Raw genomic sequence first — 24615 nt, 5'->3', positions numbered from 1 at the left:
TGCACCAAATACGTAACACAAGGACAGATTCATTTTTGGTGTTCACTGTAATATTAGGTGACAGTACACTGTGTACTGCACTTAAAGAACAACCTGGCCACAAACTCTGCAAACACTCCGGAACTGACTGTGAAGGTGCCATGAAGCTTCCCTCGGCTTTGAAGATGCAGTGGCAGGAGTGTTTGTGGCTGCATTATTCTTGCAGCCACATGTTGTTGCGGATTTAAAAATATAGCGCAAACTCGGCACCTAGGTATTGGAGCGCTTTACATTTTCCCACCAATTACGTAAGGACACATTCATTTTTGGTTTTCACGGTAATATTAAGTGACTGTACACTGTGTACTGCACTTAAAGAACAATCCGGTCACAAACTCAGCAAGTTTGTGGCTATACTGATCTTGCCACCTCATGTTGTTGCATACTTAAATATTATAGCGCGATAGAGGTTTTGGAGCGCTTTACCTTTCTGCACCAATTATGTAAGGACTGCCATTCATCTGTCCCCCAATAGTACATACGTCGGGAAAAATACACTTAGCTTTGCCTTGAAATGGCGACGGGCTGGCGCAGAGCTCACTCGAGTGGCAGTGCCCCGGAGATGGCGAGAGAAGGGCTGGGGCAGCAACAGAAATGATGACAGGGAGGGTGCTACTGCACTCAGGGTGGTCACTGTGAAGGTAAAAGCAGGAGGAAGTAGGGGGTGACCCCCAAAAATAAAGCGATACAAAAGGGGATGATGGACGGAGCGTTTGAGCAAATCAAACACTCACCCCCAGTCAACTGATCTGGGTTTAATCCGTCCTTCATCCCCTTTTGTATCGCTTTGTTCGCCCTAAGTGTGGCAGGGGTATGCTCAGATGTGAGTCCCTTGTTCACTTGGCCACTGGATTCAAGATAGCCTGGCTGATGAGGATTATGAATCCGAAACCGGTCCCAGGATGCTTGTTTCCGGTCCAGGGAAGACATGGCTTGGCAGTTCGGGCTGGACTGTTCCCATGAGGCACAGGGTCAGACTGATTTGCATATAGCCATGTCTGAACTGGGGTGGCTGAGTGAACTAAAGAATGGTGATGGATTAAACCCAGATCAGTTGACTGGGGGTGAGTGTTTGATTTGTTCAAACGCTCCGCCCATCATCCCCTTTTGTATCGCTTTGTTCGCCCTAAGTGTGGCAGGGTATGCTCAGACGTGAGTCCCTTGTTCTCTTGGCCACTGGATTCAAGATAGCCTGGCTGATGAGGATTATGAATCCGAAACCGGTTCCAGGATGCTTGTTTCCGGTCCAGGGAAGACATGGCTTGGCAATTCGGGCTGGACTGTTCCCATGAGGCACAGGGTCAGACTGATTTGCATATAGCCATGTCTGAACTGGGGTGGCTGAGTGAACTAAAGAATGGTGATGGATTAAACCCAGATCAGTTGACTGGGGGTGAGTGTTTGATTTGTTCAAACGCTCCGTCCATCATCCCCTTTTGTATCCCCCCAAAAATAAAGGGCATAAGATATGAGGGTGGGGCCTGATAAATGGTGACACGCCTACACGGTGACGCCTGGATCGAACCACGATTGGCTCAGGTGCACGGCAGCAGGTCAAAAAAGACCCTAATTGGAAGATATCTCCAGAAAATCACAAACTGTAAGGCCCTGCAGATGAGGGGCATGGCAAGTCAACTCAGCTGGAGCATGGCCGCACGCTAAATTTGCTAGTATTTTACTGCTTCTAAATATAAATACAGACAAAGCAAAAATAGTTTTCCGTCTGTATTTATATGTAAATATCCGTTTAAACGGAAAACCGGGAGCCCTAATCATAATCCCTACCGCAATGCCTGACAGGCACCACCACCATTGTAGGGATATGATTCCCCTCTAATGCACCGGCGGGCTCAAGAAGCCCTTCGGATGTGTGGTGGCCGGTCTTTCCGACCGCCAACACATTGCCCGCCACCTCAATGTAGAGGGCGGGAAACTTGCTTACGATGGCAGACGGGCAGTCAGTGGCGATCTCACCGCCATCCTAATCAGACCCTTAGATCCGGCATGCAATGATCATTCTGTTTTTAATTGCTGATGTGCATTTGCAAGGGGCTTATGTATGGATACCGTGACCGTGGCATTAATGGTGGGAGGTGATGTGGCTGCTACTGTAAATAGATTAAAAGACATTGTTTATGCGTCCACTATTTTAAATGTTTATTTTGCCAGTAGAACACTTAAGATTTAAAAGTATCCTGGAATAAGTGAGATAAGGTTTTGGTGTGACACAAATCTTGCATGGTATTTGTTATCTGATTTGTCCATGGTGTGGAAGTTTTGTGCACACAGACATTTCCAAGGCAAATATTGATACTGAATTAGCATTGAACTTGAAAAACAACAGTATGATCCTTCCATAAACAGCAGATAATACAATCTGTCACATAAAGTTTTTTTAATTATTTTAGATTATGAAATATGCTCTTACATTCAGAAACATTAACAATTCCAAGAAAAAGAAGATAGAGGACACAAAAATAAATATTTATTTCTCGTTTTGTGCTCTGTGCCCATGGACGGCGAGTTATGTTTTGGTGTTTGAAATGGAGTCAAATATGCAGGGTTTAATGCTGGTTGTTTATAAAAACAAATGTTTCATATAGATCAACAAGTATTCAAAAAGATAATATGTGCTGCTTGTGACACCTATTCACTTTGGCAATGCTTGTTTTCCCCAAGTTGGTCACCATATAATTCAAAGATATACTTTACCAATGAGGGTGCACACATGGTTTCCATCTTTGAGGGATTATTTTTGAAGCGTAAGAAAAAACATTCTAAACTGGTTGCCATGCTTTTAAACTGGCCGCCTGCCATTTTGGCGCATGGCGGTGGTCAGATCACGAAGAGGGTGAGGGGCAAGGTTTTAATAATGAAAGGGGTTGGGATGCATGAGTGTTAGATTTGGGGGTCTCTAGTTGGCACAGGTAGGTACTTGTGACAAAAAGGGACCCTTGCCTCTAGTCAGGGTAAGGGGGAACACTCCTAAAATAAACCCTGCTTACCCCCTTGGTAGCTTGGCACGAGCAGACAGGCTTATCTCAGAGGCAGTGTGTAAAGCATTTGTGACCACATACAGTAACCCAGTGACAAAACTACAGATGGACCCCACACAGTTGTTTATTAAAAATAAGTATTCTTTATATAGACTTAACACAAGGCCACAAATTACAAAAATCCACAATACTATACTTAAAATAGTAGTTTTAACTTAGTTCAGCTCAGTTCTTAAGATGCAACACTTTGCGTCAATGTACCTTATGATGCGTTGCGCTTTCACAACAAACAGTGTTCCAGTGATGGAAAGACAGACTTAAGTTGGGATTTTGTCTTAAGTTTGTCTTAAGTCTGACTTAAGTCTGTCTTAAGTCTGTCGTAAGTTTGCCTTAAGTCTGTCTTAAGTTTGTCTTAAGTATGTCTTAAGTCAAACTTAAGACAAAATCCTAACTTTACTACTACTAAATGCCTTCTGTGAATACCAAAAGTAGTAAGTTTGGGATTTTGTCTTAAATTAGTTCTGTGAATCGGCCCCATCCTATCAGCCTATGGCTGAGATTTGAAACTTTGCAAAACGAATTCAAATTTAATTTTTCTGAGAGTTACTATTGGAGTACCATTGAGTTTGCTGTTAATAAACATCTGTTAATGAAGCCCTGAAAAGAAGCTACACAAGGCTGACGAGGTGGTAATCGCACACCTGTAAACACCAATACAGTGTAATACAACCTTAGCAGTACCATGCAATTATGAGTTGATTCCCACAGAATGGGGACTGTCCTATGGGTCGAGTTTTACTGGATTGAATTTCACGTGGTGTTCCCTTTTCTGTAGGCATTAACACTCAGAAGGTGGTAAATATGAATAGGGCCTGGTGCTGTATGGAGTAGTAGAAGGAGGCTGGGGAGGGTAAAGGAGGGAAGGAAAAGACATTTCTTCACAAGGGGGAGCATGCCCTGTGCCTTGGGAATGGGTTGGGAGAGCACCAGGGAACCGGTCCAGGCTGCATTACAAACAATTCCCAATAGAATTTTACTGGCCAGATTTAGCAGCTGGCAAATTTGGGTCTGTTGTTTCCAAACCCAGTAGCGGCTGTTCCCTGACAGGGGTGGTATTTAATTAACAAAAACACTTACCTTGGAATGGCAGACCTCCTGCGACTTCTTCCTTCTTCCTTTCTGCAGTCCGTCCGGCAGCAAGAAGCACCTGGCACACATGTTCCCCATAGCCAATTAAAACGCTTCAATGCAGCGTCGTGATTGGTCTGAGCGGTGTGGAACGGCGCTCAGACTGGAACAGGGAACCTGTGCATGTTCCTCACCAGGCTCTGTGAGGGCCGGCCATACAGTTCATGCACACTTTTGGTGTGCAAACCACTCCTCCCCTGCTCTGTCCAGCCCCGCCCAACACTGCAAATAGGCAACTGACTGCATGCAATCCAAAAAAAAAAATGACAATAACATCCGTTATTGTCATTTTATTTGTCCTTTTTGTCTAGTGAGGCACTGCACCTCCACCTTAGCTGAGGAGCCGCCACTACCCAAACCTGGCAAATCCGGGTGCAGGACAACGGCCACTCATGATTGTTTGAGCAGAAGTCCGCACAGGAATTCCCCTCCACTCACCTTGCAATTGAGGCTGAAGTGGCAAGACGCAAGTTGTTTTTGTGCGTTTTGTGCATGGTCATTATTAGTATGTGAATTCAGGAGAATATCTTTAAATACAATGAAGCCTGATATATGCGGAGAATCATATTTTGCTAATTTTTATATGGAATAGTAAGTAGTCTTTGTTTTCTCCTGATCCCCCTCCAGCTTTTCTTTTACTGCATTACTACATTACACCTACTCTAATTATGAAAACACAAGTTAAAGTCATAGCGATTACCCCTGAAAGAAAATGTGAGCCATCCCTTTGGTCCCTGTAAGAGAAATAATAAAGAGATCCTACATCAAAGCAACTGATTAACAACACTAATTCTTGCAAGAACTATAGCAAACAGCGTGAGGCATACACATTTTCCAGAACACGATTTTTCTGTCACGGATATGCTATTCAAAGAAGGGAAATACTAAGTAATTTTAGTCATATTTTATTTTAGTATTATATTTTATAGAGGGATATTGGTGCACATTTACAACAGTTTGAATTTTCATCAAATCAACTTTAATACTCTTCTTTCATTGCTGATAATCAATACAAAATGACCAAGCAAGTAGATGTTTCAGAGATTTAGGATCCTGTCCTATCAACTGAGCAGTGCAAATGCTAATTTAAGACACTCTGAGCATATTCTCAAGGATTTATCGCCGAATTAGCAGCCCATTAACGCAGCCAAAGTGGCGATAGATTTATCTCCCTATTCACAAGCGGGTGCAAACAGCCGATATTACCAGTTTTCCTGCGATAGCAGCCGCATAAAACATCACCACGGATGACACCAGCAATTAACGGTAATGAGATGCAGAGTAGGCATTCCCGTGCAAAAAGCTGCGACAACACCACTTTGCAACATTCTCAACAACCAGCCAGATCGGCTGTAAGATCACAAAACATACGATAAGGCACGTAGCAGCAGGGAATTAGCACCTGCTCTTTCCTGGTATTAAGTCGGACGATAACCTGCACCAGAAAAGGGAGCCCAGCCCACAGCCACCCCGAAGAACAACAGATGCCATGGAGCTACTGATCATGCAGCACGGACATCCAAGAGGGCCACAACACCCACCGCCACCTCCCCCAGAACCCCAGCCGGACATAGATATTTTACATCAACTTTACGAAATCATGAAAACAATTCGCATGATGTGGCACAATTACAACAATTAACATTCATGTGTGGTCAGAAAAAGGAGAATCATTCATTCATATTTGAATTTCAAGAACAATTATTTTAAGAGTCATGGCGAGACTTCTCTGGACAATCTGTAAGTCACAGCCTGCAAGACAAAATTCAAGATAAGAAGGTGTGTCATGCGCTCATCAAAGGACAGAGAGAGAGCGAGAGAAAGAAAGGGAGAGAGAGAGAGAGAGAGAGTGAAAGGAAGAGAGGGAGAGAGAGAGAGACAGTGAAAGGAAGAGAGGGAGAGGGAGAGAGAGTGCCGACACTGAGGATCCAGGCCTCACTGCTCACCTGCTGACACCGGTGTGTCTCCAGCAACATGCCAGTATACACTGCAGTCCACCAGGTCCCTTATCTGAAACAGAGTCCAGATTCATTAATGGAAGAGTTTTTATCATTGCACATGCCATCATCGCTTGCCCGCCCCTGCACACACAGGCGGTTGCACCCCAGCCCCTCCCGCCGCCCAGCGGTGATTGCCCACCACTGCGCACCCAGGTCTCACTGTTCACCTTACGCCACCGGCGTGTCACCAAGAGGGTCCACCACGTGTCGGTGCAAGCTCCAAGCCCGGGGCCCATGACATTGGTAGCCTCCACATCATGCAGCCCGCGACGTGGGCCACCAGATCACAAATGTGATTCTGGGTCTTCATTTCACAATGGCAGAGATCATAACAGTGCACACTGCATCCTCACAGGCTGCACGTCCACTCAGCTCTTTAGGTGCCACTAACTCTGTGAACCGCGAGGCAACACCACATGGCGGTAGGCCTGCGCTGCACGCTGGCTCAGGCCTACACTGCGGTCCAGCAGGGCTCACAGAAATCCTTACCAGTCTGGACCACCAGGTCGGTGCATCATCGCAGGCTGCACACCCGCTCAGCACTTAAGGTGCCCCTACCTCAGTGCACCGAAATTCACTGTCCCGTGGAAGTAGGCCATGCAGTGTACTAGGTGCCACCAACTCTGTGCAACGCAAGTCATGGACGCTTTCTGATTGAGTCTCGTGATATGCCAGGCGGATGCTGCCATGTCACCTACGGCATTGGGGAAGAACTGGGACACGTGGCGTTGTCGTTCCCCCCCTTTATACATAAGCCGAGTGGGTGGGGTCGGCGTACGCCAGGCCAGCGTAGGGGTGTGAATAATCATCCCTGGGCACTTGGCATGGTTCATTTCTGGGCTGAACAGGAAACCAACTGATGCGTGTGTCTCTGTCGCAGTGTCTGCACCACACAGCCCGCAATCGAAAATGTTGCATGCACCCAGAGGGCTGCTGCACATGAAGGGATTGTGCAAGGAGCGCAAGGCCACTCGGGCTCTTGGCTCATACATGCCAACTGTTGTGTGTGTATCCCTATTGGTGCACCATAAGCCTAAGGCCTAGTCTCAATTGCAGCGTGAAAGCCACATCACATTTCCAGAATGCAAACAGTAGTGGAAGAGGTGTGGCGCCGCGGCCAGGGCGACTGACGCTGGAATCTGGGGACCACGGTTCGACCCCCGGCTCCGGCGGAAGGTTAGCCCAGCACCATGTGACTCTGGGCAATAGCTCGCTTAATCTTCCCGACGGCCCCCAGCGCCTAGAGACCCTTACGGGTGATTGTGCGCTTTACAAATGTGGACTTTACTTTACTTTACTTACTTTACTTACTTACTTACTTTACTTTACTTACTAAACAGTAGTCAGACTAACATTAGGGATGAAAGCTCCTTTGTCTCAATACATAAGACGGAAGGACATCTGCACCTCTGACCTTGGTATTGCATGCGGCAGGCACCCCCTGAGAGAGAAACCATAGCAGATGATGACGACTCCCACACTACGCACAACGCTAATGAAAGACCAACGTATCCACACCCCACACATATATGTTCTTGCTCGAGGTACTCTTGCATGAAATGCCCTCAACACTTACGTGCACAACAGCCCATACGTCCAAACGTTGCACACACATACTACTCATTGCTCCGAACTGTGGCATATCATCCACATAACTGCCGCAGGTCCGAAGAGTGCTGGTTCTACAAGAGCCACCAACGCAATGGCAGAACATCCCAGGCACATGCACAACGCCTGTCACGTGGAACTGTACCCTGACCAAATGCTGCCTGTTAGTGTCTGATGCATTGGTCTGCATGTTGAGGCCCTTATCTTGATAAGAACATGCTAATTAAGTCTACACAACTTCACTAGTGTTCAACTGTGATGAGTGTTGATTAGAATGACAAATCGTGTGCCTCAATGAGCATTGTCCGTACACAGTGAGGGACTGACTGACGCATTTCACTTAGGGGTGAGTCCCTATTGCCAGCTCCACCTCTGTGAGCCAGACATTGTCGTTGGGAAAGTTGCTGATAGACCTGTGCACTTACGTGTCTTCAGCAATGTGAATATGGTGTCCAACTTCTTGCCATGTGAATCAATGTGATCCATCACTACAGGCTGTGTCCACCCAGTAGCAAAGAGATTTTCTGTTGTCAAATGTGATAGGGGGCACTATTTTAGGCCTGCCAACAACTTTGACATTTCATACACAGCCCTATTTCTAACATTGCGTGGGGCAAAGTTGTGAAATTGGGGGATTGTTGTTTCAGAGCAATGAGGCCACAGCTAGTACACACATTCCCAGTCATCTCACTGAGTATATGTGTAACGGACAAATATGTGCATTACTTTCATTTCCAGGGTGTACCTTTTTGTGCAATAAATGTCCTTACATTCATCCATACTTCGATTATGGACATAACACATCTGTGTGAATTTGAACGATTTATTCACATTTACTGAAGTGTCGGAGCTGGAGCAGTACATGGCCATGCAAACCCCACATTACATTGCAGCCCAGTGGAGGGCCAGGCAGAGTCATTTAGGAATTTACAATTATATCGGAAGAGGAAGAGTACAGTTCGCAGTCTGTTTGCTGTGTCATTGGTAAGTAAACACAATATGGCAGTCCATGTTGAGGTCCAAGGTGAGTGTCGCAGAGTATTTCGGAAGACAGGTGTTGTAACAGGGCATAATGCAGAGGGCAGAACCAAGCTGAAACAGGGTATATGGCGGAGAAGATTGCTTCTGGCTCCTTTTTAATACAAAGGTGGAATCACCCGCATCTTCGTCCTCTATATCATCTGTCTGATATGTGGGTGCTGATGTTTGGTCTGCAGCACTGTGTGCCACTGACACATCAGGGGACAGAGATGTGTGTGTAGAAGTACCACCAGCATTCATCAGCGACTGCCTTAGTGGCAGCAATGCAATGATGAGGATCTGCAGGTCATGGAAGATACCAACAACTTTTCACTGGGGTGCATCCGTGGCAGCCATTCTTTCCGCATGCATCCGCTCCATGTTTTCCATTATCCTTAGCATCTGTGCCAACTCTCGGCTGGCATCGCTGAGACTAAGACTAGACAGTTGTTCTCCTCTCAGAGTCATGACTCCAGCGATGTCAGGCCTGGATTGTTAGACATCATGGGGCGAACTGTGGGTGTCCGTTAGGGAGTGTAAGTAGTCCCTGATATGACTTAGACACTCACGTATGTCATCTAGTCTGGCCGCCATGAGGTCAAACCCCACCCGCACCTGTTCAGTCACCTCCTTCTGGCAGTCTAACACCTGGCCTTTGAATGCGATGTGTTCTTCGGTGAGGTGCTGGGAGCCAGCCGTGGTGGTGGGTGCTCTCTGCTGTGTGATCTGTGCAGGGAGTGGGGTCTCCTCGATGCAGCTGGGCTGCCCTGCTCCTGGAGGTGGGTTGTCGTAGCTGTCTATGAGCTGTAGTAGGGCATCAGTGTCAAAGTTGTGGAGGTCCTCTTTATCATCACTGATGAGTTATCTGGTCTGTTCTGCAGGAGGTGTTGATTGTCCCTCTGCAATGTGAAGGGAAGATGCATTTAAACATTGTGTTGACATGTATGTTGACGCATTGTTCAAGTTTACATACAGACTGCATGACAATGCACATTGTGACTGTTTGGGAGGAGCTGGCTATTTGATGCGGGACAGTGGTCATTTGAACTACATCAAGGATGTGAGGTTTTACATGTACATTATCATCTCACAGTTTCCTGCAATGCCAGATGTGATTGGCCAGTTTCTATTCACAAGCGGAACCAGTTGTGTACTCTGTTCTGTAGTGAAAGTGTTGCACTTTGTACCACATTGTCGTCAATGTTGATGTGCTGTTATTGCTGTGTGCGTTTGATGCATTGTGGGAGAGTCACCCCTGCAGCTGTGATTTCGCTGCCCCTTATCCCTTTGAGGCGATGTGCCTGTGCTTCTACAGTGCTGAGACGTTGCAGACTTGGCTAATTTTGGCTCTTGTTCAGATTTTGGACTATTGGGAATGGTTTATCCGCAGATGTGTTGTTGACGTCAGGGGTTGTTTGTGCACTTGTATGTGTCAGAGTGTGTTCTGCTCCTTTCCGGATGTGTTCCACACTCAGCCACCTCAGTGTTGTGGCGTGCACCATGTCATGATAATTGGACTGCAGCCATGCTATTCGTCATGCAGTGTCACTTGCATTGTCAGTGTGGCTCACAGACACGCAGCTTTGCTGGTTTTAACACATGTGCATGGGTTGGTTGTGAGATTGGTGCTGTGTGGGGGGAACCCCTTTGTGTCCATTGTGGACGGGGGCCTACTTGCTGTTTGTATGTGTGCTGCAGTGTGCCAATAGGATCAGGGACATGATCCAAAGTCATCGTGGGTGTGTGCGTTTGATAGGCTTCTCAGAGGTTGTGTCTTTGTGTGTTGGCAGGGAGTTGCCATTGTGATTTCACTCTCTCTGCACACACTTTTTTAACAGGGGTTGCTCTACTTACCAGGGGTCTTGTTTTTTAATCATTTTCATTTGGCTGCTCACGGGGTGATATTTCTTATTTCCCTCCCGCCAGGACTATCGCGCTGTCCCTGATCTGTGGGGTCCGTCCGTGCGAGTGGACCCGCCATTTTGGAGTTAGCGTTTCAGCTCTCCACATCTGCTTAGAATAAAAATTGACGCGAGTGCGCAGCGTTCGATAGGCTTCTCAGAGGCTGTGTCTTTGTGTGTTGTCAGGGTGTTGCTATTGTGGTTTCAATCTCTCTGCACTCACGTTTTTAACGGGGGGTTGCTCTACTTACCAAGATTCTTGTTTTTTAATTATTTTCATTTGGCTGCTAAGGGGGTGATATTTTTTATCTCCCTCCCGCCAGGACTAACTTGCTCTCCCTTATCTGCGGGGCCCGTCCTTGCGAGCGGACCCGCCATCTTGGGAGTTAGCGTTTCAGCTCTCCACGCCTGCTCAGAATAAAAATGGATGATGGCGCGAGCGTGCAGCGGACGAGCGCAGCGGGCACTCTAGCGACGAGCCAAAGGCAAGCCCGTTTGTGCCCGTCCACGCTAAGGACGCGCTCAGCACCAGCCACGCTGCCCCTTTTGCTGAAAGTTTGGGATCTGATAGTGGGTGTCGTCTTATTAGCTACACCAGTGAAGAGCTTCACTATATTGGTGAGTAGGGTAAAGAAAAGGGGGATTTTAGTTTGGCTGAGTCTGCTTTTCCGATTTCAGACTTTTTAAAAAAAGGTCTTTTAACTTGTGGGCTATTAATTTGTTTGAAAAGTTTTATATAGTGCTGGAAAGACCCGGAGGTATCAGAGCACTTTACATGAGGATGAGCATTGTTTCAGAGCATAGTTACAAATTACATTGGTCCGCTAGGCTGCACTCGTCTCACAGCTCCTTCGCATCGGGGCAATCTGCAGCGGTCCGTCTAGTATAAAATGGCATCCCTGGTCCCTGGTTGCTATTTTCTGTGTAAATGTAAGATCTCTGCCCAAGCATAGTGTGGAAATTCAGTTGATGCTGGAATTTCATGAACTAGATGTTCTGTTCATGACAGAGCCCTGGACTCACTTAGAATGTGAGGTTGGCCCCCGGCTCGGCCTGTCCGCTGGTTATAAAATTTGCCATAAACCGAGATTGAGTGGGAGGGGTGGTGGGGGTTGGTGTGATCTATAAAGACACCTGGAACTTGGTCACCATTGATATTGATGTGGTTGAACTACTTGGCTTTGCCATTAAGAATGATCATGGCAATGTTTTAACAGGGATTATCTGTTATAGACCCCCTGGGGTTTGTAGTGTGCTTCAGCAGCATTCATTGCTGGAGATCTTCACCAACATGGCGGCCGCACACCGCAGATTAGTGATTCTGGGTGATTTTAATCTCTGGCTGAATGGATCCCTTGACTCAGGTTATCTTAAAGTTCTCCATTCATGTGAAGGTCATGGCCTATTTCAGCAGGTGTCAAAGTCCACTCATAAGGGTGGGCACATACTTGACCTCATTTTCTCAGGGGCTCAACATCTTAAAATTGTGGTCATTTTGCCTATGGATTGGTCTGATCATTTTTTGATTACATTCTTTGTGAACATTGCTACTCATAATAATCAGGCAGCCTGTACTACGAGCGACTATGTCGGTAGAGACTGGAAGGCTCTCCTGCGTAAGAGGGGTCCAGCCCCCTTGTTTCAGGTAGAGGACTGCTTTTCACTAGATAAGCAGGTGGAGGAGAACTATGCATCTCTCTGCTTGAAGATTACTTCAGCTTTAGATATGCTAGCCCCTTTAAAAAATCACAGAAGTAGGGGTAGACCTTCGGCCCCTTGGTTTAATGATAACCTAAAAAACCTGAAATTAGATTGTAAACATGCAGAGAGGAGGTGGAGACGGGGCTATAAGGATAAGGATAAGCACACCTGGAAATCTAGGATTGTGTGTTATAAGAAGGAGATCCACAGGGCCAAGGCAGAATATTTCTCCAATATGATTCTTAACGCCCCTAACAGCTCTAGAAGTATCTTTAACATTTTGAACAGGTTAACCAGCCCTGACTGCACTAGGAATCTGATACCCCCCTCTCAAGACCTTTGTGAGAACTTGGCTAGGTTATTACATGATAAAATCAAACGTATTATTCATGACCTGGGGGGGGTCACCAGCAACCTGCGTCTGGAATTATAGATACTATGGTTCTTAGTGGTATTGTGGAGAGTGGTACTGATGCTTCTTTTAACATCTTAGAAAGTATGGCTGTCAATTACTTATCGGAGTTTCTGCCTTTGGCAGTGGAGGACTTCAGCAGGCTGGCACGTGGTATCCCTTCTGGATCCCCTCTGGATCTTGTGCCACAAAAAAATTGGAAAGAGTTTGAGGCAGAGTTGTTTCCCCCACTTCGGTTAATCTGCAATAAATCCCTTTCTAACCGAGTGGTTCCGTCCCACTGGAAACAGGCACTGGTTACACCTTAGTTAAAGAAGCCCTCTCTCGACCCGGAGTGCCCTAAGAAATATAGGCCTATCTCTCTTCTGCCTTTTCCGGCCAAAATTGTAGAACAAGTGGTTAGCAGTACTCTTTCTAATCATGTGGAACAGCACAAACTGTTGGAGGAGGTTCAGTTTGGGTTTCGGCACTGAGACGGCCTTGGTGCTGCCCAGTAACTTCTGGCCCATCGATACATTGACCGCAGTTAGGCCAGTTGAAACGGTCCGTAACCTGGGCGTTATGTTCAACAACAAACTCACAATGGAGGCTAAGGTTACTAAAATGTGGGCTATTTTGTTGCTATTATTAAGTCTCTGCAGAAGGTTTTTCCCCTGTTGCCCCCTCACGTGCGTTAGTTAGTGGCAGGAGGTAACATTCTAAGCAGATTAGATTACTGCAATGCCCTTCTGTTAGAGTCTCCGAAATTTCATCTGGATAGACTTCAGAGGATTCAGTCAACGGCAGCCAAGCTGGCCATGGGTTGGCCTAGAAGGTCCTCCTCCTCTTCGGCCTTGGCAGTGCTGCACTGACTCCTGTTGAGACAGAGTATTCAGTTTAAGTCCATTTGTCTAGTGTTTAAAGCCCTGCATGGGTTGGGGCCTTCTTTTATGCAGAGAAAGTTTGAGTGGTAAGCTCCAGCTAGAAGCCTCTAATCCTCATCGGTGAGGCTGCTTAAGAGATTGAGGTTTAGGGAAGTTAAATCGGGTGGCAGAACCTTTGGTGTAGCAGCTGCTAGACTTTGGAATGAACTCCCATTGGAGCTGAGACAAGTCAGTGACCTCCTTCTTTTTAGAAGGAGACTAAAAACTTGGTTGTTCCCTAAAGCCTAGTTTGCTGTCTGCACTCTGAGTTTGCTAGTGCCAGGAAGCCTGTTAGGTGACAGAGCGCTCTACAAATGAATAAAAATGTTTTAAAAAACAGTGTGCTGTACTTAATTGTGTATGTGTGCCATTGTGTCCATCTCCCCCATTCCCCCAGTCCCTGTTCGGTACTCACCCTGGTGCTGTTGTGTCAGGTCATGTTGAGCAGTGTCGGGACCCCCAACTCAAGCCACCGTCTCCCCACTGATGACTGTGGGCACCATTTCCTCCATCTCATCCAGCTCCTGGTGTTCCGCTGGACTGCCCCCTCCAGTCTGCATTGCTGCCTGATGGTCAGCGAGTTTCTTCTTCGTTTTGCGCTTCGCATCATTCCAGCACCTCTTGACCTCTCCAATCGACCTCCTCCTCACTCCGACTGCATTTACCTTGTCCAGGATGGACTGCCATATATCATTTTTATTTGCCAATGACATGTTGAAGGTGACGAACAGTTGTTGGTGGTGTTCTATCACCTCCGTGATGATGATCCTGTTTTCCTGCGGACTGAACCTTGTCTTCCTTGTCTTCTTCTCCTTGCCCTTCCGTATCCCCCCAGGTCCCAGGCTGGTCCTCCTCGGTGCTTGTAGGGTGCTGGTCGTACTCTGTACTTGCTCCGGCTTCCTCTATGGTGTTAGGCAGTTTACATTATTTTGTTTGTGTTTTTCGGTGCTTTTATGGTGCATTTTCCCGCATGACGTGTGGGAATTGCAGGCCTGTCGTTGATGTTTTTTATCTCAGTGGGCCACATTGCAACTTTTTTCGCGTTCGTGTTTTGCGTTTTTTTTGCCGTCATGAACATTTTATCGCCGTCATTTGACATGTTAGCTTGAGACTATCGCATGGTACAGACGTGTTGAGAATACAACGTTAACACAGCGTTATTTTCCCGCTATAGACTGCGATGTGCGAAGTTGCTTTAAGCTAATTTTGCGATGAGTATCAGACGTTCTTGAGTATATCCCCCTCTATCTGCCCCAGTTTTTTGCTGACAGTTCTCTTAAAATGTAAAGCAACACTATTATTTCACCTTAGACAGTGACTGATATTTGCTCGATAGGTAAACTTTAAAGGCCTGTTCTTCTTTTGGCGGAAAAATCTAGCAGCAATTGTTGACATACTTAAAGTACAAACAAAATTAGAGGGAGAAGGAAGTTACAGTTAGGTTCACCCTCCTAATTATTTGTAATGCAACACAAATTTGTGATTGACGTATCACTGAACCTAACCTGGGGAGCGGGTTTTATTTTGCAAATGCATGAAAAAAACACACCCCTGTATTGAGTCCCCTCACTCGTCAATTACGGATTTGTGTTGCATGACATACTTAAAGTAGAGAGCAGAACATAATACAATAAAAAACACAAAGCAACATGAAAACAAAAACAAAAAATAGCTGAGCCCAACACAACAACAATGCCAAAGGATAATGCGACACAACGACCACAGTGTACCATCACATTGCATTGATGCAGCACAAAGCACAGCACCACAAAAATCACAGAACACACTCCACTACAAACACCTAATACAAATGTGGACAAACATTCTTGCCACGCATTAGCACCTCCAGAAACCTACATTCATAATACAGTGGTAAAGAAGTTTAAGCACTGTCTTAATTTACTAGCAAGGACATGAAATACCGCCAGAGAAAAATGTTTTGTGATGTAGGCCTATATGTGCACGTGAGGTGATCTCCATTCTCATTCAGCAGTACACTGGCCAATCAATATGCAGTCTTGGCAGAATACTTAGCTATCCAAATTAAATCTTTATAAAGGTCGCTAAGTGATGTCAGAAGGTGGGGAACTACACAGAGTGCTCACAGCACATTATGGAAAACCATTATCTTCTTATCCAGTCCCTCTGTTTAACCTACATCTATTATGTATTTATGTTTAAATTTTTGCTCTTGTCTTGGACAGAAAGGGATTTCCAGGTAGGACTCCTGTCAAGACCATTTAAAAAAAAAAAATTTTTTACTACTGATGCTCAGTAGTGGAGGACCCCGACAGTTTAAAGCATAGGTAAGAGGTTAACATGTTTTATGGACTATGCCAGTAATAGAACAAACTGTTCGGATTCTTTGTCTACACAGCTCTCGATTTAGCATCCTATCAAGTCTCCTAGCTATTTTTCTTTCCCTGATCGCTATATGTATTACAGCAGCACATTCACTGACACACCTCAGCTCTGCTTGCGACGCTATAAAATACTCACTTAAAATAGCTCAATTTAGCATGCAGGGCACTGCCTAGTTAAGAAACGTGGCTTTTATAGTGACCTTCATTTGTATATAAAATTGCATTATTTTATGCTTCGTTCTACGGATATATTTTTGAATGCATGTCGAAGGGAGGAATGTAACAACTATTGGAACAGGTGACCTTTAAAATCCACAGTTTCTCCAGTTGTTACCAGAGGGTTATATTGCAGTTTCTGCAGACTATAAACCTAATTTCAAATGGTAATAAAAATATTTTGACTTTCTATAAATGCCTTCAATAGAGTGTATCTTGCTTTAAGGTACTGCCATGACAGTTTTGTTTTAATCACATTTTAAATACGACTTCCAGATGTTTCAGAATCGCTATGAACAATCGTTGGCAAAACACAATGGAAAAAACATAACCTATACACCAGCAAGCAAATTGATTTAGATATGGTTTCTATTTACAGGAAAAGAATGCTCCCAAGATGAGAGCACATCTGCCGCCATCTTTGCAGTTCAACTGGATGATTACCTTGGAGGGAAGCCAGTGCAGTTTAGAGAGATCCAAGGATATGAGTCAAATACATTTGTTGGCTATTTCAAAGGAGGCATTCAATATAAGGTACGTGGAACTTCAAATGCATTGTTCTTAAGTTTTTATAAATAATCATTGCTAGTAATGTATATTTCTTCAAGCCTCATGCAGTACAGGGTCGCGATAGCTTACCCCTCGTTATTGTGATGCAATGTAGGGCCTGACTATGATGGCGGTGAGACCACGACCATCAGGCCGTCAGTGGTGGTCCGCTGCCATCGGCCCCTGCAGGTCTGCCCGCCGCATTATGATGCAGCGGGCAAAGGCATCTTGTGGAGGGACCATCCACAGCGGTTCTGACAGGCTTACGAAGCCCACTGGCCTGTCGGAGGGACACTAATGTCTACAATAGGGGCGGTGCCTGCTCAGCCATTACAGTAGGGATTACAATCTCCCTTTTCACCTGCCCTTTCATGGCGGTTAACCCGCTATGAAAAGGCAGGCAGTAAGGGACTTTGGGGGCCCTGAGCAGGCCCCCATTCCCCATGACCCTCCGCTATGGGCCCTGGGGCATCTATGGTGCCCCTCCTACACATCCCTGCACCATGTGGCAGGCACCGCACAGTGCCTGCTACATAGTACAGGGATGTTTTAAATGTGTTTTTTTTTTATTGTGGCCTGTGCTGTAGCCTGCATCACACACCGCAATCCAAAATATACACATTGCAACCGCCATGAAGACGGTTGCATCATAATGTGGGCAGCGGGACCGCTGACTCTTAGTCAGGCGGTTCGTCCACCCGGCATTGTAATCACCCCCATAGTTCCAAATGCATCTGTGCAATGCAGTTCTCTGCTATGGCAGTTGCTGCCTGAAGTGAAGAGCTGGAAGCTTGCCCCTTGTTTATTTCATCAATAAAAATGAGTTTCTCACTCTTTGAGTGCACTTCACTTCATTTCACTGGCGACAAGGATGGGATTCGGAATCAGACATGCAAAGCATAATATACTTGAGGGATTATGTTGTCAAGTAAATCAATGATCCTGTTATCCCACTTATATACTTACCTGTACTTCCATATCAAAATATTGTTTTAATGTGTTGTTCATCAGGTATGCAGTTACCTATTCCTCCATCTCAACATGTAACTATGATTAACTTGTTATTTATTGAAATTGGGTATTGGTGTAGCGTTAATGTGTTGGGCCTCATGAACTATTTTATTGTTTAATTTTTCTCTTATCCCAAATTACTTTTAACCACCATAGCAAATTTCTTTGGTCCTCCGATGGATCTTGTTCCGTGCTGAAAGGGACTGCAATATTTAGAGAATGAGCAATTATCAAATGATGATCAGGAATAAGATAATTGCACACATACAATATTATGAGTAATCTCTCAAGTGATCTCCCTCCTAGTTTTGATAACCACCAAATCAAATTAAACTGGGTCACAAACAAATAATGACTCAGAAACAGCAGAGTAGTTTATCTTAATTTGTATTTTCTATTTAGGTTTCAAATGAATAGCATGCAGCCTAAATTCAAATTAGATCAGTTTAAAAATGCATTTTCAAACTCTGCGGGATTCAGATATAAAGTGGATTAGCAGGTAAATCAGTTGCGTCTCATAACAACCCTTTATGAAAGCTCAGTAAATTCCAAATGACCAGTTTCAGTTCATGGACAGAATCATTTGCTTCTGCCCGCACTGCAGTATCAATGCCACAGCTGCTCTGACATGAACCCTTTCTGCCGAAGCATACAAGCCCGCAGCATGATCGCAGAATTTCATCACAGTTCACATTATTTCTGGAAGTCCCAATTGTCAATCTGCACTGCAGGACGGGTAGAGGGGTGAATCCCCTGAGTTCAATATTTAGGTAATTATGCTCCATCGATTCCAGGTTTATACCCCTTGACATCACTAATTATTTTACATTTTTTTACATTTTTATTTGCATTTTCAGTAATTGGTACTTAATATTACATTCTGACAGACATCACCAAATTTGTCAGACCACTCTTTCCCACTGGTTGCTCTTGATAGGATGAGATGATTTCCAGATCTGGAAGAATAAGTAATCCATCACTCCCAATTTCTTTAGAAGCACTATAGTTTTAGTCATACAATCATTGTTTCATTTAGAAAGTAGACAATTTCATGCTTTCATCCCTTGTCTGTCCATTCTCAAGTATTTGCTTTAGGAAGTAACACTTTTGTTGCAAGTCTAGTCAAATAAGCTACAAATGTCAAAGAAGACGATTGAGGGTTAGAACACAAGTGGCAAATTTATGAAAGGCTCCCATAGGCTATAGACTATTTAGTTCATAAATTCATACTAGGAAAGCTCATATATGATGAAATTGTGCTAAAATATGAATCTTGTGTTACATAGAATAGTGCATTATTTCTTCAATTAAGCGTATTAATGTCACTTCAATATAATTTGTAATTAATTTATGTAAGTATAAGGTACTCATAAAATCTTTTAATAAATCACCATCACTTCATGTAGAATTTTGTAAGTCTCATTTGCACTTTGCATATGTTATTAGAGCATACAAGATTTAAAGGCACATCAAAGATAAACTTTACGAAATGCAATCTTAACATACCGTCCTGTAGCACCTACTTTTTCTTGTCATTGCCATTGCTCATGTTATGCATTCTAATATTGCTATCCATTATCTAGCACATGAAGCATTTAATTCTCACATAAAAATCTCTGTTATCGTTTATTTATCACTTTATCTAAACATAAAAACACATGCCACTAAAACATCTACTTATTGACGGTTATGTGTTATCAGAAAACTATTTCTAACATTCTGCATGCTTTTACAATGCAGTATCTAAATCAGAACTTCATTTGCCTGTTTCTTGAAACATGCAGCCGAATACACATTTTGTCATTTTCATGTAAAATTGTGTTGCAAACTATTTCTGTGTAAATTTGTTGTAAATAGATGAGCGGTAACACGCTGCTCTGTCAGTATGTATGTGTTCTTCAAACCTTATGGACGCTTTAGTGTTGAGAATACTAACCTTCCTCTTTGTGGTTTAATATAGTTCCAACTACATTGATGGACTGGAAGTTCTGTTTTCTAGCAATGGTTGCCTGAGGTGGAGAGCTTGCGGTTTGACCTTGTTTACTTCATCAATAAATAATTACTTCTGCACGCTTGGAGCATTTCAAAATATTTCTCTCACTGATGTACAAAGAGAAATGGATCTCATTAAGGGTATCCTCATCTCTTCTATAGTTGCTAAGCCTGAAAAGCAAGTCAGCTCTCATGGAATACTCATGGGGGTGTTGTAGTCACAAAGCAAGGAAACACCACTATATGTAGTTCTGTGGCAAGAGAAGGCAAAAAGAGAAAACCCAGAACAAAGAATAAATAAAACAAAAAAATGAAAATATCTGTGGTGTTGAAAAATTAAAATCATCCTGTTGAAAGTAAAGGTGTCAAAGAGTCCAATATTAGTCAAAGAAAAATGCTAAAATCTGATACAGAAGTGGTATGCGACAAGGCAAGCAAGTTCGGCTGACTCACAGGGGCTTGTAGCCAGCTTGGCGGAAGGCTTTGCTGAATGGAAAATCTTGTTTTCTAATTTAAAATAATGTTTTGTTTAAGCCAGTTCCAGTGGTTTGAGCAAGGAAGTTGTGTCCATTGAGCCAACAGCAAGTCTAGACATGTATGTTATGAAGTCCTAGGGATGATGATATACCAACGGGGTTTGCCCTAATCGTCCTTCACCATCTGAGCAAGGAAGTATCAAACTATACACAGACAGTGATGTGGAGGAATCAATATGATAACATTAACAATAGGACACAGTAAATCCTATTCTGTTGTACACAGTCCCTGCCTATTTGCATGTATTCGCATTCAGGCACATACCAGCTCTGATTGCAAATAGGAACAATGAGTAAATTATTGTCATTGTTCTCTAATATATGTAGATACAAAACAATTCATGATTTATATGAATACAGAAACAATTACATACAATAGATAATTACAACAGCCACAGAAAACAATTACATACAATCAATTGCACATACTAATACACATAATCCTATATTCCTTTCTACCACAAGCTAGGAGTTTCAGGTTTGCTCTATAACTGTCATCAACCCACTTCAAGGTAATCCTGTATACACAAGAGGTAAATACTTCCACCTCTGAACCCATCCACAGTGTTTATGTAAAGTTTTTAACACAAAATCTTTTATTCATTGGACTCTTCTTTGTTCATGCGGACAACGTGTTTCGGCCCTTTCATCTGGGCCTCATCAGGACAAGGGTACAAAGAACACACATCGCCCAGAATGAGCAGCACTGGACATCAAGATACAATCCACATTAATGGGACACTCTCCGTGGGCATAAATCAAGTGTTTATTCAAGTTGACGCCATACTGTCTCTTCATTGGAACATGGCATCCTCTTCTGCACACTAAGCGTCATATTAATGCGAGCCAAAAGGAGGGAGAGAGTCACTGCATGCCCTCTCAGCGTGCTTCACAATTTCACGAGACGTTTGCAATCAACCAGCCACCCTCTACGTTGTCGCACATGTTGGAATGCGTGCGGTGACTCTCTCCCTCCTTGGGGCTCGCATTAATATGATGCTTAGTGTGCAGAAGGACAGTTTGTCGTAAACTTGAATAAACACTTGCTGATTTACTGGTAAGTCCCTAGCAAAGTGCACTGCGTGTGCCTGTAAATCAAATGCTACTAGTGGACCTGTAGCAATGATTGTGCCACCCACACAAGCCTTTCAAATGTGCCTCAGACCTACCACTGCAGTGTCTGCTTGCACACTTTTTAAACTGCCATGTCGACCTGGCATGTGTACCCCCTTGCTGGGCACTAGCCTTCCCTTTTCTTACATGTAAGTCACCACTAAGGTAGGCCCAACATACCCCCATGGGCAGAGTGCAGTGTATGTGAAAGGCAAGGCATGCAATGGTGTGTTTTACATGTCCTGATAGTGAAATACTGCCAACTTCATTTTTCACGATTAAAAGGCTGTCTTTCCCATAGGTGCTAATTGGAGATGCCTTGTAACATTTTACAAGTGTAACTTTCAAATATGACAAGATAGCGGATGGAGTTTTGGTTGCCTGAATTCAGAATTTAAAAATACATCTTTTGGTGAAGTTAGTTTTTAAATCCAATGTTTGAAAATGCCACTTTTAGAAAGTGGGCATTTTCTCGTTTAACCATCTTGTGCCTCTGCCTGCTTGTGGAATCAATGTCTTGTTTTAGCTGACAGTGGTTAGTATGTGCATTCACTCCAGACACTCACACAAAGGGAGCTGAGCTGTGCCCTGCTTATGATGGTGAGCCATACTGAGCTTGAGTGGTGGGCGGAGTTGTCACTAGCACCCGAATAGGCTGTGACTGCCCTGCACAATGCTATATCCACCTTTTGTAGTGAGCCTGGCCAGGACAGGACAGAACTGGTTCTTGTGTGCAAGAGAGACTTTTCTTTGTGCTGACTTCAATGGAAAAAGTAGCATAGGTATTGGGGCTCTGACCCCAAGAGTTTAGAACACTTCTGGATAAGAAAAATCTTTGCCAAGGAGAAGAGCTGAAGATCTGTGACGAGTACTGCCCCTTTGCTGTTTGTTGCTTTGCTGGGTTGGCCTGTAGTTACTGCTTCTGCATGAAAGAGGCCAAAGACTGGGCTTTGCTGTGAAAGCTGCTTGAGAAGATTCTTCAAGGGCATGAAGTAGAGCTTGCCTCCTGTTAAGAAGTGTTAGGGACACAAAGACATCACCGACAGCAACCTTGAATTCCGCTGTTGGGAGTTCTGACATGCCCTGTGGTGCCTAATCCAGTTCTGGGCCCTTTAGGGTTGTTTTCCTGACTTTCCTGGTGAAAATCCACGCATCGCCCTTCCAATGCCTTTTTTCCTGCCGCAAAGTGCTGTGTGGCCAAAAACACACGCACCGCTGGGGTGCGCCCGAAAGGAACGACGCAGTGCCTGTGTGCAAGCTGAGACATCACTCCAGCCCGAGTCTTGAGCACCGAGTTTCCGAAGTCCAAAAATCCTGCTCGACTATAACGTAAGCCTACCATGAGCCTGGAAGAATTGACTGCAGAAACTAAAACAGCACCTGGATCACCGCTGCATTGACCCGCAGCACCTGGAATTTCCCACGCATCACACCTGTGCACCATGTTTGAGACTCTCAGACCTGAGCTGCCCAGAAATCGACCCATCGCAGGCCCTTACAGTCTGGTTTCTATGCAACACTTGTCCTTCACGTAGCAGAACTGACTCATCGCCTCCCCACAGGCTCAGGATCCGATACATTGATGTGTTTTCCTGCGCCTCACATTTTGACAAATCCTAAGGTACTTTGTGAAAAAAACCTGCATCAATAGTTTTCTATGGAAAGAATGGCTAAAACCTTTTTAAAGTCATATTGTGAGAAGTGTATTTTGGATATTTTGTCGTTTTGGTTTAGATAAAGATATTTTATTTTTCTAAACTGGTGTGGTGTCCTTTTGTAGTGTTTTCACTGTGTTACCGTCTGTTTTGGGAGAACTGCTTAACACACTGCCTCTGAGATAAGATTATCTGCGCATGCCAAGCTAGCAAGGGGGTGAGCAGGGGTTAGCTAGGCATGTAACTCTCTTTTCTTGACTAGAAGGAAAGGTTCCTACTGGGACGGGGTTCAAGCCACTGCCAACAACAGACCCCCATTTATAAACCCAAGTACAAGAATATTCTTATGAGAGCAGTCTAAAATTATCAGGACCTATCGTATCCTCAATCATTATTTAGTATTGTGGCAGAATATTTTAAAAACATTATCAATATTCTCTAAGTTAAAAAAAGAAAAAAAACATATAGCTTTACGTGCTTAGCTAATAATTACCATGAAAGTCAGCTGCTATCAGGACAAACAAACACCATCAACCAGGGTAGGGGTTACACAATATAAAGATATCAAAGAGAGTCGGTTCCCATTCAAGCAACCCGGGTATAACTGTATCACTATCCCTTTTTTTTTCACCACAGTGAGGAATGCCATCCAAAACAATTTGCACCATCTAGAATATTTATACTATTACACCCTCCAAAAGCTTCTGACTGTCAATCACTTTTCTGGTACACTAAATACAATTGGAGCACAATTCACCACAGTGTAATTTTCAATAAATAAGCAGAGCTTTCACCTTCCTTGGACTTCTTTCACCACCTAGCAACTCTGCTCATTTCCCTTTAAAAGTGTTCTTGCACACTTCATTAGCACCACAGCAGAATGTCACAAACACCAGAATGGTAAGAATGTCTGCCTTGGATCCCCATTTAGATCAACTGGATGATGATACAGCGTTTCAGAATAAAAAAGGGTTTTCAACTGCACATCTCCTTTGTATTGTGTAAAATCTTTAATCATCATGTTTTATTTTTTTGCCCTGTGTTGATATTTTGTCATACCAAAGAGAACATTTCCACCAATACAAGAAATACAAATGTAAAGTGTCTTATTAACTGCATACTGATGTTGTTCTATTCAATAGTATAATGAAAGCAGTTGTATCACCCGATGGGCAATTACCAGACTTTAAATACAGGTTTATTAACGTACACAGTCCTACAGAGTCACTTGACCACTTTAGTATTTGTGCAAGGAGAGCAATGATGCGTCCATGCAACTTTTACATCCTTTTTGTTGGCTTGTACTTCGCTTTCGAAGTGGATGTGGATATCTTTCACAAAGGAATTTGCAATGGTCTTACTGAATCACTTCCCTGTTAACTGATGATGAAAGTCTTGCGTTTTGCTCACTGG

General features: G+C 44.1%; 1 protein-coding gene across 1 annotated transcript in view; it reads left to right on the top strand.

Annotated features, from left to right (window-relative positions):
- Window positions 1-24615, top strand: part of SCIN (scinderin) — a 308708-nt gene that overhangs the window by 48169 nt on the left and 235924 nt on the right. The window contains exon 2 of the mRNA XM_078663781.1: window positions 16726-16880. Coding sequence (XP_078519907.1) covers window positions 16726-16880 — 155 coding nt within the window. The remainder of the gene's footprint in view (window positions 1-16725; window positions 16881-24615) is intronic.

Source organism: Lissotriton helveticus, chromosome 10 (genome assembly GCF_964261635.1).
Source record: "Lissotriton helveticus chromosome 10, aLisHel1.1, whole genome shotgun sequence".
NCBI classification, from domain to species: domain Eukaryota; kingdom Metazoa; phylum Chordata; class Amphibia; order Caudata; family Salamandridae; genus Lissotriton; species Lissotriton helveticus.
Note: the sequence above shows the minus strand (reverse complement) of the source record. Positions and strands in the feature narration are given on the sequence as shown.